Genomic DNA, 18,296 nt, shown 5'->3' with positions numbered 1-18,296 from the left:
CCAAGAGTTGAAATATATTGAATATATACATGGATCTAACTGGATTCCCACTCTTTGGCCTGCATCTGATTTAGGATGCATAAGCACAATTCCCAAACTGAAAGAGTAGATTGTCAACTCGATTTCATCTTCCCATAAATACTATATGCCATTAACCAAACCAAAATCTGAGTATGTGAACTATCGAGGCAAATTCAATGAGCTAAAACGTTGATTTCAGAGTACCAGGGACTGGTAGGGAGAAAAGAATGGTAAGTTATTGCTTGATGGGTACAGATTTTCTTTTTGTGCTAATGCATAAGTGTGGAAACAGTAGTAATGGTTGCACAGCACATGGATGTAATTAATACCACTTAGGTAAACACTTAAAAAAAATGGCAAATTATGTTATATATATTTTATTACAGTAAATAAAACATTTTGACCATGTGTGATTTATAAGTTACGTAAAACTAACTGTAAAAATTATAGTTAATTTAGAATTGTACGCTCTTCACATGAAAGAGTTCACTAATTCTGTTCTTCTGATCACAAATGTGATATAAATATCCAAAATTATTTCTTTTTAGAAAATAAATTTGAAAGGCCTGAAATAGGACTGAAAAAATAATTAAAAAATCAGAACAAACTTCTTACTTTAATTGGTTCAGGCTGCATCACAGGTGCAGGCATAGCAATGGCACTTGGAGCATAAACCTGGTGATATGTTGCTTGAACACCATGATCAGAATAAGGCTGTTATAAAAAAAAGAAAAAAACATGTGTTACCTTTTATTTATTAATTCAAAGTTTTTATTCATTGTTGCAATGTACTAGGCATTTTGCTACACAATGGAGGAACACAAATGAAAAACACATTCTATCTTTAATTAATTTATAGATTGACCAGGGACAGTTGAATCGCCAAAATCACTCTAAGTCCAATGAAACATATATAGAAGAAAAGAAAAGAACTACTTGATTTAGCTTAAGAAAACTGGGGAGGCAGTCAGAAAAAGCTTTCTTGTGGAATTGATGCTTGGATTTGAAAAATTAAGGGAAAGAAGGTGGGAATAGTATATGCAAAGACAACTAAGAACACACCTCAGGAGGTGCCTGGGAGGCTCAGTGGGTTAAGTGCCCAACTCCTGATTTCAGTTCAGGTCGTGATCTCAAGATTGTGAGACTGAGCCCCATGTCAGGCTCTGAGCTCAGCACAGAATTTGCTGGTCTTTCTCCTTCTGCTCTTTCCCCTGCTCTCTCTCTCTCAAATAAGTAAGTAAAATCTTAACAACAACAACAATACACCCTCCCATCAAAAGGTATGCAGAAAGAAAAAGCAAATTATGTTCAGGGGGAAAAATAAGGCTGGCTTCAAACTTCTTTCTGGCTATACTCAACACCAGAAAAGAGTAGACTAGATGTTCTATAAAGAAATAGTACTGTTAAGAGTTGAATTTGGTTGAAGTTTTAACCTTGAGTATATCAGAATGTGACCTGATTTGTAGACAGGGAATTTGTAGAGTTAACTTAAATATGGTCATTAGGGTAGAAGCTAATCTAGTATGATAACTACTATCCTTACAAAATTGAGAAATTTGGACACAGAGATAGAAAAATAAAGTGAAGACACAGGGAGAAGATGGCCATCTATAAGCTAAGAAGAGAGGTCCGAAACAAATGCTTCCTTCATGGCCCTCAGATGGAATCAAACCTGCCAATATCTTCAACTTCTGGTCTCTAGAACTGTGAGACAATAAATAATTGTCTGTTGTTTAAGCCACCTAGTTTGTGGCACTTTGTTTTGGCAGTATGATGTAGCTATTTTATAGCTAGTGTAATTGTCTTTCAGATTTATAGACAACAATGTTGAACAAAGAGGCATGAAAGAATTCAGAATATAGCACCCACAAGTTTTCTTTAACAAAGAGTACTTTGCAGATTCAGTCGAGCAAATGATGAGTGGAGGGTGAGATGAAAACAGAAATCCTGGTAGAAGTAGTGATAGTAACATTAAGATCCAACTGTGGAAATTATTATTCCAGAACATCATGTTATAAACCTTAGATAATATAATACATTCTAATTGGGAGGTGGGTGCTAATTTTCTAATTTTTTACAACACTGACTTAAAACACACCTTTACAGTTCTTGGCACATAGATGGTAAGGTAAGTAATGGTTTGGGAACATAAAGACACTGAAAATAACATTTATAATTTTTAGTTATTAAGTTATTTTTTTAAGATTTATTTATTTATTTGGGGGGGAAGGGCAGAGGGAGAGAAATTCCAGCAGACTTCTGACTGTGCGCAGAACCCGACGATGTGGGGCCTGATCCCATGACCCTGAGATCATGACCTAGCTGAAATCAAAAGTTGTATGCTTATGGTGCTCTCTGGTGCACTCTGGAAAACAGCATGGAGGTTCCTCAAAATGTTGAAAATAGAGTTACCTTATGATTCAGCAATTGCACTACTGGGTATTTACCTTAAAGATACAAACGTAGTGATCCGAAGGGGCACGTGCACCTGAATGTTTATAGCAGCAATGTCCACAATAGCCAAACTATGGAAAGAACCTAGATGTCCATCAACAGATGAATGGATAAGGAAGATGTGGTATGCATATACAATGGAATACTATGCAGCCATCAAAAGAAATGAAATCTTGCCATTTGCGATGATGTGGATGCAACTAGAGGGTATTATGCTTAGCAAAATAAGTCAATCAGAGAAGGACAACTATCATATGATCTCCCTGATACGAGTAAGTGGAGATGCAACATGGGGGGTTTGGGGGGTAGGAAAAGAATAAATGAAACAAGATGGGATTGGGAGGGAGACAAACCAAAAGAGACTCTTAAGGTCACAAAACAAATTGAGGGTGGCGGGGGGAGGGGTGTAGGGAGAGGGTGGTGGGGTTATAAACATTGGGGAGGGTATGTGCTATGGTGAGTGCTGTGAAGTGTGTAAACCTGGCGATTCACAGACCTGTACCCCTGGGGCTAATAATACATTATATGTTTATAAAAAAATAAAAAAAATTAAAAAAAAAGTTGTATGCTTAAGTGACAGAGCCACCCAGGTAGCCCATGAAATACTTTTGATTTACATATTTGAAGAAGAAGTTGTTAAGATTTTTTGAATTTTTATATGCTTTTAATTGACAGACTATTAGTAATAATACAGGTTGACAGGCAAGCCAGAAGAAAGAAAAACATTTGGTGTCTTACTCTTTCAAGGAGATCAAGTCAGAGATTAGCCTAGTACAGTGAACAGTGGTTTTAGAAATTGTTCAGAACTAGTTAGTAAAAAAGTCAAAGATGAAGCATTCTTAGATACCTATAAAAGGGGAAATGCGTGAATAAGTCAAAGAAAAAATGTGCAGCTTCCATGAGGGTCTTAAATATTATTTTTATTTTTATTTTATTTTATTTAAGATTTTATTTATTTATTTGACAGAAAGAGAGAGACAGAGAGAGAGGGAACACAAGCAGGGGGAGTGGGAGAGGAAGAAGCAGGCTTCCCGCTGAGCAGGCATCCCGATGTGGGGCTCAATCCCAGGACCCTGTGATCATGACCTGAGCGGAAGGCAGACACTTATTGACTGAACCACTCAGGCGCCACTTAAACAAATATTTTTAGAAAAGAAAAAGAAATAAATGTTAAGATGAGACAGTTATAGATAAATTACCTTGAGAGTAATACCTACCTCTGGAACTTCCATCAGAGATAGAGGAGGAGGAACACATCCACCATCTTGTGCAATTTCCACTGGTTGATAAATAACCTCAGAAGGCTGCAGGTATAAGAATGGAGCAGACGAGGCAGGAGACTAAAACAAAACCAGATTTCTAATTCAAATACGATTATTTATTTCAATTAAAACAAATGACTTACCCAACAGATGACAGAAATAATTATTTCATATTTTCCTGAAGTTCTTTACCAGATAGCATAGATGTATCTTGTTACAAATTTCAATTGTGTAGATGTGATTAAAGAACTTTATCACTGGTAAGTATTGAAAGTTCTTAGTGCTTCAGAACTTCTTTTATAAATTCAGAAAATTGTTATATTAAGCTCACTATCAAAGATTGTAATATAATGTACAGTATTTGAGTTGGCATAAACATCTATTCTCAGCTTTGTGACTTCACATGGAAGTGGGAAATGTCATTAAATAGTCTTTTTGGTGGTATACTATTTGTATCAAAAGTTGAGAGATGATTTATTTACTTAGGAACAGAAAACTGAAGAAAAAAAATGAACTGAAGCAAAATCTGAAGTACAACCGAAGAATGATACATTTTCCCATAACGGTAAAAAGTTATTTTTCATGTTTATATAAGTACTCACTTTTTAAAAGAATGACTTCACTTACATGATCTCATGTGATCTTCACCAAGATCAGGTAAAGAAATTTACAAATGTATGGTATCATTACTTCCACTTTACAAGTGAGGAAGCTAAGAAATAGAGTGATTAAATGAACTGCCAAAGGTATCACAGGTATTAAATAGAAGAGGAGTATCTCAAATCTCGTTCTCCTGACTTTAATATTCATTCAGTTTTCACAAAAACACTATGAAAAAAGTTAATATTTACCTGAGGAACACCCCACTGCCATTGTCCTGGTAGACACTGTGCAGGGGCCTAAAATGAAAACAAAAACCAAAAAAAACCACCCAGATTATAAACAAAGATCAAAACTGGATATCTATGTGCAAAAGAATGAAGCTGGATCCCTAAACCTCAAATTACATACAAAAATTAATTCAAATTGGGTAAAAGGCCTAAATGTAAGAGCAGGAACTATACAATTCTTAGAAGAAAATATGTGTAAATCTTTGTGGGTTTGAATTAGGCAATTAAAAAAATTATGACATGGAAAGCACAAGCAGTAAAGCAACAAAAGAAAAAAGATAAATTGGACTTCATCAAAACTGAAAAACTTTTGTGCCACAAAATAGCACCTGGGATAGAGCCCCACTTTGGGCTCTCTGCTCAGCGGGGAGCCTGCTTACCCCCAACCCCGCCTGCCTGTCTGCCTACTTGAGATTTCTCTCTCTGTCAAATAAATAAATAAAATCTTAAAAAATAGAAAGGCAGAATAATAACCTCTTAAGAAAACATTTTAATAAAAAACTGGAAATAAAATGACTTAAATAGTTTTTAAATAAATGAAATAACTATCTACTTATGAAGTGAGAAATACGAGATAAGTACTAATTGAACCATGCATTACCTGATTTGACTAACAACTGATAAAGCTACCAATCTTAGAATTTATGAAAAGAACAAAGGAAGATTTTCATCGAAGAGGCAGAATGATGAATATATATCTGAAGATAAATACGGGAGGTGAAATGATTTTTTGTATTATAAAATAGTTATAAATTGGTACCAAAAAAGATTTTGGTAATATTCCTGAGTAATATTGAGGTAACATACTTCCAATTTTATCATTTGTGTCAAGGAGAACACCAGAGTCAGAGTATAAAATTAAGCTGTTTTACAAACTTTTAAGAATGTATTTGGTATGTTAAATGAGCTATAGTTGTATGTAATCAGTTAAAAAAGGAGGACCTGGACTCATGGGGAGCAAGCAGAAAGCAGCTCTATTCTTTCTCATCCCGACACTTTAAAAGCACTGTGTTGACCTGTTTTTCTTTGCCCTAGGATTAAAATGAGGACAAATCATTTTTTGGGGGTGTGGCAGATTCCAAATGCTAACTATCTAGATAGGTAGTTTACTGGATTCTTTGGTGATCTCTCTGCTGAGAACTTTTTTTTTTTTTTTTAAGACTTTTATTTATTGAGAGAGAGAGACACACACACAGAACAAGTGAGAGCATGAGAGGGGGAGCAGCAGCAGGAGAGGGAGAAGCAGACTTCCTGCTGAGCAGGGAGTCCGACACAAGGTTAGATCCCAGCACCCTGACCTGAGTGGAAGGTGGACACTTAACTGACTGAGCCACCCAGGTGCCCCACACTGCTGAGAACTTCTAACTGCAGTTCTAGCCCTTGATTCTAGAAGTCTACTTCACACAGGTTCTTTCTTTAATGGGATCTCCTTAAAGTTTTTTTGAAAAGGGTCTCTTCTGTGAGATTCACGTCTTGCTCTTGGGACACATAAACCTTTGCTTGTTGTGAGTAGAAGTTCAGTACATTCTCACTGCAGTCTTCTCTCCAGGCTCTGCCTCCGGAGACTAGCCCAGCTTCCTCTTTGGACTTTTTAATTAATTAATTTACTCCCCCTGCCGCCAGCTTCCACAAAAATCCAGAGTCTTTCTTTTTGGACTTTTTTTTAGGAGAGGTCAGATCCAAGTACCATCTCACAAATTTCAGGGGACAAACATTAAGTTTTCTCAGTCATTCTCCGATGTCTTCTTTACTTAGTTGTGAAGAAGGGGACATGCTACAGCATTCTAACAACTTCTTGCAATCTTATCCTCCCCTCATGTGTACTCAAGGTGGGCAATTAGCTAAGGATCCCCCAACTAATTTCACAATATTTGGCTTGTCATATTGAAAGATCTGGTACCTAATGTTCTGTTTTTGGGGCCTCTGCTGAAATATGGAGGTAACTTAGGGAAAGTCATGTATTTTAAATATATGTCATTAAGTTACTTTAGTATACATATTTTAAATATATATATTTTAAATATATATCATAAAGTTATTTTCATCTTTAGTAAGTGAAACACTTTAGTTTTATATTTAGCATAGTAATAGAATTTACAAATTTATTACAAATAAATAATGTAATATAATAATATATGATATACATTAATATATAATAGTAAGTTTAAATCTTAAATACTATTTAAAATTTAAGGGGAGCTTGGGTGGCTCAGTGGGTTAAAGCCTCTGCCTTCGGCTCAGGTCATGATCCCAGAGTCCTGGGATTGAGCCGCGCAGCGCATCCATCCGGGCTCTCTGCTCAGCAGGGAGCCTGCTTTCTCCTGTTTCTCTCTCTGCCTGCCTCTCTGCCTACTTGTGATCTGTCGGTCAAATAAATAAATAAAATCTTAAAAAAATAAAATAAAATAAAATTTAAACACCACTGTCCTCCCAAAACCCAGTTTAATATTAAAAAGAATTCCAGTAAACTTAACATTTAATCTGGGTCTATTTTAAAAGTTCAAAAGAAAAAAAAAAAAGAAAAATTTCTCTTCCACAATCCCAGAGGTAGGAAAGAATGTGATTTTATTTTTGAGTGTAATAGATGAGAGATTGGCAAACTTTTTCTTTAAAGGGCCAGAGGGTAAATATTTTAAGCTTTGCAGACCATAATATCTCTGTTGCAACTACTGAACCCTCCCACTATAGTACAAAAGCAGTCATAGACAGTATGTCAACAGGTATTCTTTGTTTACAAAACACCAAAATGGTCTGGCATTATGGCTTCTTTATCCCCAGTCTCCCACAAGAATTAATGAAGAGTGTGGTTAACTAAAAGAGGCTGCCATAATGTGAACCATAATATATTACTTATTTTAATATGGATTATGTTAAATACAATAGCAAAAAAGTGACATAATGTTAACAATGACATTAAAAAATCAGCCTGTGATTTGGTATGTGTTATCTATATGTTGCTTTGGGAATTGTTTTTAAAAACAATTAAATGTTAGCCAAGGGAGCAAAACCGGCCTCATTACATTTAGTTAAATGAAGAAAACCTGCCATCTTCTTGTATAATATTGTTTAGTTCCCCATAAGAGAAGAAAAAAACCAAGCCCAGCATTGTTATCAAGGCTTAACTATCTTTTTTTAATTACAAGAATATCTACATGAGAAAGAATACAATGAAATTTACTGAAAAAGGACTGAGTATTAAAGAGAATTTTCTTTTTAATTTCATGTTTACCTGGTAGTGATATGCAGGTTGCTGATAAACTGGCTGAGCTACCATCACAGGGGAACTAGATATAGAACGTGACTATAAGAGGGAAAAAAATGAGAGATTATTTTAGGCCTAGGCAAAATTCTTTAAAATAGTTTATTATAAAATTTATCCCAAATTGTTACCTAAACCCAATCAACTTATGATCTATAATTGGAAATGTCATTTTTCTACCTCTTTTTCATATTATTATTACTAATGCAACTTAAGTCTATTAAAATCATCACAGTATTCCCACTTTGGTTTCATTTTCATGGTAATATTAAAAGACAACCACCAGAAAAATTGCTTTCACCCCAAAGATTATGAAAATATAGTTCTAAGAGAATATTTAAAAGAAAATGGCAGCTGGACTTAAGGTGACAGTGCCTATTTCTATCAAGAGACCAGCAGTAGATAATGCTTACACAACACATAACTGAATGATTAATCATATTTGATTTTGCCACTGATTTTCCACTGCTTACAAATAATTAAATCCTGCTCCTTTGTTATATATGTAAGTCAAATACATTATTTATTAAAGCATTGATCAAATCCTATTTTATTAATTTGATATTTAAATGAATTGATCAATAAACTTCAAGTGATTTCTCCCTGTTTGAAGAAAATACACGTAACACTTCATTATTCAAAGTACTAGAGTAAACACCGAAATAGAGTATTTAAAACCAGACCATTAATAAAGCAGGCAAACTGTATTATAAGATAGGTAAAGTTAGCTTTAATGATAGCAATTAAGATTCAATTTCTAACATGGGATCTAATTTTACAGTTTTATTTTAATGTTCACTCCTTCCCCTCCATAAAATGAAGAAAAATATCATAGTTTTACACAATTTTCAGACTATAATATGCTAATAAAATTATATCACAGATTAACATTAGAAAAGAATAATGTAATTTACTATGATACTTATTTTCTATTAGTAGATTTTTTTTTAAAGATTTTATTTATTTATTTGATAGAGAGAGAGATCACAAATAGGCAGAGAGACAGACAGAGAGAGAGATGAGGAGAAGCAGGCTCCCTGCTGAGCAGAGAGCCCCATGCGGGACTCGATCCCAGGCCCCTGGGATCATGACCTGAGCCGAAGGTAGAGGCTTAACCCACTGAGCCACCCAGGCGCCCCTTCTATTAGTAGATTAAAGGAGAAAAAAATCTCAGCAGATATGGGAAAAATTTATTAAAATTCAATATTTTTTTTATGATAAATTCAATACTTTTTAATTTTTAACAAACAGAATATGAAATAATTTCCTAATGGATTTGGGGTAGTAATTCTCAATCAGGTGTGACTTTGTCCCCCAAGGAAACATATGGCAATACTTTTGGTTTTTATAGATGTGGGGAGACTAGGACACTGCTTAAACATCCTACCATGCACAGGATTAGCATTCAAGAACACAGAATCATTTGGCCCAAAATATAATATTGCTGAGGCTGAGAAACCTTGGTTTTGGCTAAGATTATCTACCAAAACCTACAGTGTGTACATAAATATATACACTATATATATAAAGCTTATATAAGTATATATAAAGCTTAATCATGAATCATTGAACTTGTTTCCTTTTTCAAGAACAAGGTCATGTTATCATATAAATACTATGGCAGAGAAAATGTTGGTACAATAACTCAATGGAGAAAAAATGAGAAAAGAACAGAAAGAAACGTAAGTATACTGAATCATAACTGATTATCTCCATGGAAGTTGTGGAGGGTTTCTGATCAAATGTTAACATTTAAAAAAAGTATTATTGCAAACAGGTCACAACCTATTAGGAAGTATGATTTAAAAATATACCATCGTAAAAGCAACAAAACCCACAGAGAACCTAAGAATAAATCCAACAAAAGATATACTAAACCGTTTTACGGAGAAAGAAAATTTTATAGACAGATGGAAATAAAAGACCTAAATAAATGTTTGTGGATGGTAAAATTCAGTATTATACCCAAATTAATCTACACATTCAATGCAATTCTAATAAAAATCCAACAAATGCTTTTCACAGAATTGAACAAGCTGGATTATAAAATTTATATTTATAAAAGTAAAGACTTAAGGATAGATGAGAGACTCCTAAAGAAAAAAGTGACAGGACTGCCCAGATTTTAGCACTCATTCTAAAGCAATAGGATTTAACATGGAATTGGACAGGGCAAACACACCAGCAGAACAGAATAGAGAGCCCAGAGGAACAACCCTCAAAATGTGGTATTTCATAGAGGATTCCTTTCAAAATAATGAAAGAGGATGGACTAGTAAACATGAACTCCAGATTTAAGATCTACATGTGAAAAACACCCTATTGTTTAAGGATACCTACATTTGTAATAAAAACCTAAAATGATAGGAAAGATATTATGGTTATATATTCCAAATATGTCTGAAGAGAAAAGGAGGGTAATAAGATGGGGGCAAGGAGACTATACCTGAATTTCTCTTATTTCATTTCTCCTTATTAAAAGAACTTACATAAATATGGCAAAATATTAACATTTATTAAATAAGTGGTAGCTACATGGCTGTTAATTATTATTCATACTTGTCTATGGTTGAAATATTTCAGAAATAAATGTTTTAAAAAATTGATAGAATAGATGGAAACCCTTTTAAGATGAAAATTACTTACAGGCCAAGGTGGTGGGACAGAAGCTACCTCTGGAGTATGAAAATAAGCAACACCATTATGATATGTGTAAGGATATCCAGTTGAAGTTGTTAGATACATTGTTCCAGCTGCTGGCATTATACTGGAACCTAAATAAAGATTAAATAATAATAATTAAAATGTTCAGTTTAACTTTTAAAAAGGTAATTTCTGAACACTTGATACAATTACAGTAAAAATTGAATGTTGCAAATTAAAAATTCCAAATGTTGAAGTATTTTTGAAGTATATATTTTCAAACTCACTATCTTAGAACTTTTATTAGCTTAAAGTGAGGAAAAAGAAATAAATTCAATAAAGAATACTAAAAACTCACCAATTTAGATTTTAATAACAATGTGATCCAACACAAAGCTTAAAAATTTAAATTATTATCAGCAAGGTCATAAGACCTAAGACCTTAAGACCTAAGGTCTTAAGACCTAAGACCTTTTTTTTTTTTTTTAAAGATTTTATTTATTTATTTGACAGAGAGAGAGATCACAAATAGGCAGAGAGACAGACAGAGAGAGAGATGAGGAGAAGCAGGCTCCTTGCTGAGCAGAGAGCCCCATGCAGGACTCGATCCCAGGCCCCTGGGATCATGACCTGAGCCGAAGGTAGAGGCCCAACCCACTGAGCCACCCAGGCGCCCCTAATAAAAAAAAAAAAAAAGACCTAAGACCTTAGTTAAGACCTTTATTTGTAAAAGGCCAAAGATGATGAAGGCAGTGAAGTTGGAAAAGATTCCATACTCTCCTGAAGATATTTTGGTTCCATCCTACAAATTCTTTGGTTCTATTACCACAAGCATTCATTGAGACCATGACTCTTTCCAGCCTCCCTTTGCTACAACTGCTGCTTATTGCAAACATGAACACAAATCTTCATGTGTAGTTCTGGGTCCCCATCTCTTTTATCAGATCAAGTTATATATAAACCCTCCCTCCCCCAAAATAAAAGAAATATTTTTTTGTCAAGAGAACACTTGAAAAATTTATATAAGCCAAGTCAGATTAAGTACTTAAGTACTTAAGCCAAGTCAATTAAGTACTTGACCAGCAAATTTATGTAAATTACTGGAAAAGGCAATCCTCCTTCCATTATACCAGTAATTCTCAAATTTTAACGTACATTAGAATCACCTAGATAGTTTATTAGGATACAAATTCCAGGGCCACATTAGCAGAGATTTAGATTCAATAAGTCTGGGATAGGGCATTTTGAGAGATTCCAATTGAACTGTTACTGGCGGCAAACCACACCGTGAGGAGCACTGGCCTACCACTTTAAGCAACACTACCACTTCTGAGCTTTTATATTTTCACTATATTTCATCTGTATTGTTACTACTTATTTTAGTGATTCTTAATCTCATCCTTTTGAGAATCTGATGAAAATCATGCATCCTTTTCTCAGGGATATACACATTAAAATTTTTTTTGCACAAATTCAGGAGGTTCATGGATTTCCCTTCAAGATACTCAAGGAACCGCAGGTTTATCTGTTACATAAATAAATAAAATTGAGAAAGTACTATTACAAGGCATTGCTGATACAGCCAAAAGGAAAAAAAAAAACCTGGACCTGTCATATGAAAGTTACCTTCAGGTAGAGAAAATAGTTATTAGTTTATTACATAATTAATTAATTAAATACAATTTTGATAAATACATTAAGAGGTAGTATAGGGTATTTCACGGGGTAGTATGAACTTTCTAATTATATTTAATTTGTGAAGAAATGATGTTTGGGCTGAGCTTTAAAGAATGATTGGGATGCACCGAGGAGGCTGAGTTGGGTAAGTGTCTGACTGTTGATCTCAGCTCAGGTCTTGATCCCAGGATCATAAGTTCAACCCCACATTGGGCTCCACACCTAATCTTAAAGAAAAAAAAAAAAAAGATTGGGATGGGAATGGGATGGCAAAGGGTGTTCTAAGCAAAGAAAATAATGTATATCAGGAGTATGGTATGTTCTGGAACTGAAAGAAAGCTAGATGGCTAACGTATAGGAAAAAAAGGAAAGAAGAGCTCAAAATAAGCTAAGAATAATATGAAATATACACTTCTGAAAGATCACTCTGGCTGCCTTGTATATGATGGGTCAGAAGGTACAAAAAGTGGATTCAGAAAGACCTGTTAGGGGTGCCTGGGTGGCTCAGTGGGTTAAGCCGCTGCCTTCAGCTCAGGTCATGATCTCAGGGTCCTGGGATCGAGTCCCGCATCGGGCTCTTTGCTCAGCAGGGAGCCTGCTTCCTCCTCTCTCTCTGCCTGCCTCTCTGCCTACTTGTGATCTCTCTCTGTCAAATAAATAAATAAAATCTTAAAAAAAAAAAAATGAAAGACCTGTTAGGAGGCTCATCCAGTAATCAAGGCAAATGAGGTGGGTAGCTAGGACTAGAATATTGATAATAGAGATGAAACAAGCTATAGATTTGAAAAAAAACTGAGATAAAAATCCCCCATATCTTATAAGTCTACTTTTATACTTATAATTTATTTGCAGAAAAGTATAAAGAGCTTTGGAGTCAACTTGGCCTGGATTTGAAGGCTAATACAACTATTTGGTTACGTTATTAACCCTATACTTCTCAAATTTACTATTTGAAAGCATTCAGAATGGTAATTTATGTTTTTTTTTCTTTAAAGCAATTTACGGGTCATAATATGAACATTACTACTTATACCTACTGCTGGTAATATAGAACTATTACTATATGTTACAGCTTACATCTTGGAACTAATAAGAAGTATTAATCTATTTAGGGCACTCTTCAGTTATCTTCTAAATTAACATAACTAAGTCAAAATTAAACTTGATAACTATTTTTTTAAAAGATTTTATTTATTTATTTGACAGAGAGACACAGAGGGAGAGAGAGAGAGAGCCGGCACAAGCAGGGGGAGTGGAAGAGGGAGAAGCAGGCTCCCTGCTGAGCAGGGATTCCCAATGCAGGATTTGATCCCAGGACCCTGAGATCATAACCTGAGCCAAACGCAATCACTTGACCAACTGAGCCATCCAGGTACCCCATAACTGTTAATTTCTCAGTCAAAAGTAGAACAGTACAAAGGAGCACAGCTATTAATTTGTTAACAGGTATACAATAACAACCTAATGTTTTAAACATCCCAATAGATAGTAGAGCACAGTTAAGGAAGAATAAGAAAATTCAGTTACTGATTTTAGGTATCTCCTTCCAGCTAAAGACGATTATAGAGTTCAGTAAATCTTTGGGTAAAATCTAACTGTAAAGATGCCTAATATAATAGAGGAAGAGTGAGAAAACAAGAAGAGTAGAGTGGACAGCATTAGAGAAATTTAAGGAAGGCACAACCGTGCCAATTCTTAAAGCTTTAGGAATTGCTCCTTCATAATTATAACATATCTGGTTGGGCTACAGTACCTACCATTGCAACTAGAGTTTCTGATATTGGTTCTATATTCTTACTTTCAGTATCTTCAATTTCTAATTTTATTTATTTATTTATTTGACAGAAAGAGACAGATCACAAGTAGGCAGAGGCAGGGGGAGAGAAGGTGGGAAGCAGGCTCCCTGCTGAGCAGAGAGCCTGCTGCAGGGCAAGATCCTAGGACCCCGAGATCATGACCTGAGCTGAAGGCAGAGGCTTAAATCACTGAGCCACCCAGGCACCCCTCTTCAATTTCCAATTTTAAATTACTTTTCTAATTAGAAAAGTTTCTAATTAATAATTAGAATAATTATTTTACCAAAATAATTCTAATTACCTTTGCAATTTTAAATTGTATTTTTATGTAGAAGCGTTTTCCTTTAAAGATGTCACTATATGCAATATATGTAAACACCATTGTTTGTGTAAAATTTTCCCTGCACCTCCAAAATCTAACATATATTAATTTTGGTAAGAAATATTCATTTGATCACCAACTTTGCTAAAATAACTTTATTAAATGAAAGAAACATGATATTTTAATTAAGTTCTTCAAAAAAAGTAATATTTCAAAAAAGAACCCATGCAAAAACACTGAAAAATACATTAGTTCTCAATACATACGAGGGATTCCTACTTGTTGTTTTCTTATTGCTGGACCAATGTTCAGTTTCTTATCCTTATAATTAAGTTTTTCAGCCTAAAATAAGAAAAAATTATTTTATTATCTTGGTACTACTATTTTACAAAACCATTAATGAAAAATTAGTGAGAAACAATTTTTAAAATTCAGACTATAACATTTTTTGAAAGCAGCCAGAATACTGGAAAGAACAAAGTCTTTGGATAGTTAAAGATCTGGGTTTGAATTTTGGTTCCGATGGTCTGACCCCAGTTCTTTAATTGGAATACAGTCAGTCCTCTATTCATAGATCCCATATTTGGGAATTCACCTATTCATTAAAGTTATTTGTAACCCCCAAAGCAAACTTGTGGCAATTTAAGCAGTTACTAGTGGACATGAGCAGTGAGGTGAAAATTTTGAATTGCCTGACATACACAGTCCCAGGCTGAGGTCAAATAAGGCAACACTCTGTCTCAGCTCTTAAAAAAGAGTCGTTTCATGTTGTTTAGTGCCAATTTTTTTTGTATTTTTGTATTTTATGTTGGTGATTTTGCTATCTTTTTTTTTTTTAGTTTTTTTTAAATTTTGCTATTTAAAATGGCCCTCAAGTGTAGTGTTAAAGTGCTGGCTAAGTTCCTAAGCACAAGAAGACTGTCATTTGCCTTGTTGAGAAAATGTTTTAGATAGGCTTAATTCAGACACGAGTTACAGTGCTGTTGGCCAGGAGTTCAATGTTAGTCAATCAACAATATATATTTAACATGATGTCTTTAAACAGAAACACACACAAAACAAAGTTATGTATTCACTGGTTGGTTGGTTAATGTAAACAGAAACTAGTGGGAACTTTGTATTTCTTCTAGGAAGAACAGTCAGTATTTGCTAACTGAATGTTCATGGTGACTTTATAAAACATAACTATTAAAAATAATGATCAGCTGCATGTGATTTAATAAAGTATAATTCGAACTCTATTTTTTCCTAAAAAATAAAATGTAACATTTGTCAGATTTAAAGTTATTACACTGAACTGCAGGCTATAGATTTTTTCTTAGCTTATGTAAGTTTTTCAGAAAGGAGGGAAATAATCTCAGATAATTTCACTCTAGGTATCCATGTTTGTTGTGCTGTTAGTAATTCAAAGTGCTAGTAACACTACAGAAAACATATATTCCCAAGTTCTTAGTAAGCAAATAAAGTAAAAAATTATATTATAACTTTGCAAACATACTCATGCAATGATTTGGAATGTTTTTCTGTAGATAAAATTTCTGTTTAATCTTAAAAAAAAAAAGATTTAATTTTTAAGTAATCTCTACACCCAATGTGGGGCTCAAACCTACAACCCCAAGATCAACAGCTGCACACTCTACCAACTGAGTCAGTCAGGAGCCTCTGTTTAATCTTTTTTTATTCAATTTTTTTTGAGACCAATGTCAATCTTGAGATGCAAATAATATTTGCATTTTTATATTTTATAAAAATATTTTTCTAGCAATTAATCATTGTATTGAAAAGCTAATAATAAAAAAGTATCCTAAAGGATTAGTTTCAAAGAAGTTCCAAAAAACAAAGTTAAATACATCAAAAAAATCTCACCTCTTGTAAAATTTTTTGTGCATCTTCTTGTGTCTCAAAAGTGACGAAACCATACCTAAATAAATATATAAATTATTTTCTTAGAACATTATATTAGAGTTATATTAAAATTAAATTTCTTTTTAAGAATGGGCCACTGTAGGAATGAACGGTTTTCTATGGTGCACCACCATGCAAAATTTAAGAGAATCCTTCAGAGCATAACACTGTGACCTCTTCCTAGAGTCAGGGCACTAAGAGGGAAAAAAACCCAAACAAACCCAGGATCTTAAAACAGTTTCAGATCTGAGCTGTATACAAATCAGGAAAGCATGAAGGATTCATGTTCTAGCTTACAAATTAGGATATAATAAATTTTAGTACAGAGCAATAATCCCTTTTAAAATAATAGAAGTTTAGCTTAAATAGGAATCAGAGTAGGAAAAAAAACTTCAAAAAAATAAAAATTTCAACACAAAATTTTTTTATATGTGAAAATGAGTATATAGATACATTATTTATTATTAGTACATATAAACTGATAATGCAATTATTAGTGTTTTTCAAATATAAATCAATTAAAAATGTGTACATCCTAGATTTTATATCTGCTTTTTATATATAATTGTTACTTTCAGAATACAATTCGTATAATGTTCAAGATACAAATACATTATGTATGCAACATCCAAAAAGCCAAAGAAGACAAAAAGATATGAAAGAAATAAAAGGTATATCCCCCCAGCACAATTTCAATGTAGATGACTTAAGGAAACTAGAGTAGTGTTAAATATTTTGACTACTATTTTGATTCATAATTACTCTGTTGTATAAAAAGTTTATTTTTTTAAACAAAGGAATTTCTTTTTCTATGTGCCCAAACATTAAACAAGGGCTAATAGTTTTATGCTAATTTTTTTGTAGAACACATACACCACCCAGTGGAAAAGGCATAAAATACAGTATACATCTCTATGTGTTTTTCAATGGTTAAAAAAAGGATATTACCAAAATATTGAGAATTCTATTAACCATATACAAGAGGTACAATCTCACTTCATCCTAATACTGTTTGTCAGTCTGAGGAAGTATCTCAATTGCTTAAAAATAACCTCTCTGCAGAATCCCATCTCTTCCAAAGTGCTTATCTGACATACTTGAATGAGGTTTTCCACTAGTATAATTTTCTTTCCACCTCACTGGTCCTTTCTCTTCTATTCATGTATGTTCTGCCTCTCCTTCAAGAAAACACAGTCCTTCACTGATCTCCACTGTCTTACCCATTTTCTTTAACTTTGTTGTCAAACTTCTTGAGTACACTATGTAAACTATCTCTTTCTTCTCTGAAATTTGGCTTTTGCTTATTATACCAAGCCACTGAAACTGCTCTAAGGTTATTAGTGATTTTTAGACAAATCCTACTGATTTCTTCCCAGTTTTCATTCTCTTTGATTTGGCAATTAAAAATCATTCTCATTAAAATTGTATTTCTCAGGTTAGTTCTCTAGGTATCTGAGGCAAAACCTACAGATATTCCTTTGTGTCAGCTTTTTTCAAATAAAGCTTTCTCTAGTCTAAAGCAAGCATACAATTCTAAAAGTATCTGATTTCTTTAACTTCTGGTTCCTTAGCTGCTGTACATTACTCAAAATTAAAAGCTTGCTACCTAACATTGAATGACCCCTCAGTCCATGCAAGAATAACATCCCAACAAATTAAGGAATGTTACTATGTTACCCCCTCCCTCCAAAATACACACACCCACACCAAATGGAAGATTAAAGATAGGAAGAAAAGAAGAGGGTATGAGATTCTCTTTTTAAAAATTGGAATCAAAGTAAGTGAGTATATAAAACCTAGTAACCCAATAAAAACACAATTGTTAATTCTATGTACTTTCTATAGTGATACTAACCCTTTGGACACTCCAGCTCTGTCATTTACAATCTTCACTTCTTTTACAGACCCATACTGGGAAAAAAATTTTCTTAAATCATTTTCATTTGTCTAATGGCATAAAAGAAACACACAAAAAATTTTTTAATTGCTAAAAAATGAAACAAGTCTTATACTTGTTTTGGAGACAGAAAAGATTATAAGCAAATAGTAATATGAATATAGGAATGT

At 33.7% G+C, this 18,296-nt stretch overlaps 1 protein-coding gene across 3 annotated transcripts in view; it reads right to left on the bottom strand.

Moving 5' to 3' along the window:
- Nucleotides 1-18,296, bottom strand: part of BOLL (boule homolog, RNA binding protein) — a 55,856-nt gene that overhangs the window by 30,833 nt on the left and 6,727 nt on the right. For 2 of the 3 annotated variants that reach the window (XM_059168497.1, XM_059168496.1), the window contains exons 3-10: nucleotides 18,085-18,176; nucleotides 16,191-16,245; nucleotides 14,591-14,666; nucleotides 10,533-10,660; nucleotides 7,857-7,928; nucleotides 4,589-4,636; nucleotides 3,693-3,815; nucleotides 637-735 (exon numbers count right to left, since the gene is read on the bottom strand). In XM_059168497.1, the coding sequence (XP_059024480.1) occupies nucleotides 637-735; nucleotides 3,693-3,815; nucleotides 4,589-4,636; nucleotides 7,857-7,928; nucleotides 10,533-10,660; nucleotides 14,591-14,666; nucleotides 16,191-16,245; nucleotides 18,085-18,176 (693 nt within the window). Of the gene's footprint in view, nucleotides 1-603; nucleotides 736-3,692; nucleotides 3,816-4,588; nucleotides 4,637-7,856; nucleotides 7,929-10,532; nucleotides 10,661-14,590; nucleotides 14,667-16,190; nucleotides 16,246-18,084; nucleotides 18,177-18,296 lie in introns of those variants that run through there. The other variant, XM_059168498.1, reaches the window with a different exon arrangement.

This window comes from Mustela lutreola, chromosome 3, assembly GCF_030435805.1.
Source record: "Mustela lutreola isolate mMusLut2 chromosome 3, mMusLut2.pri, whole genome shotgun sequence".
NCBI classification, from domain to species: Eukaryota; Metazoa; Chordata; class Mammalia; order Carnivora; family Mustelidae; genus Mustela; species Mustela lutreola.
The sequence above is the reverse complement of the archived record's forward strand: the minus strand, read 5'-3'. Positions and strand labels throughout refer to the sequence as shown.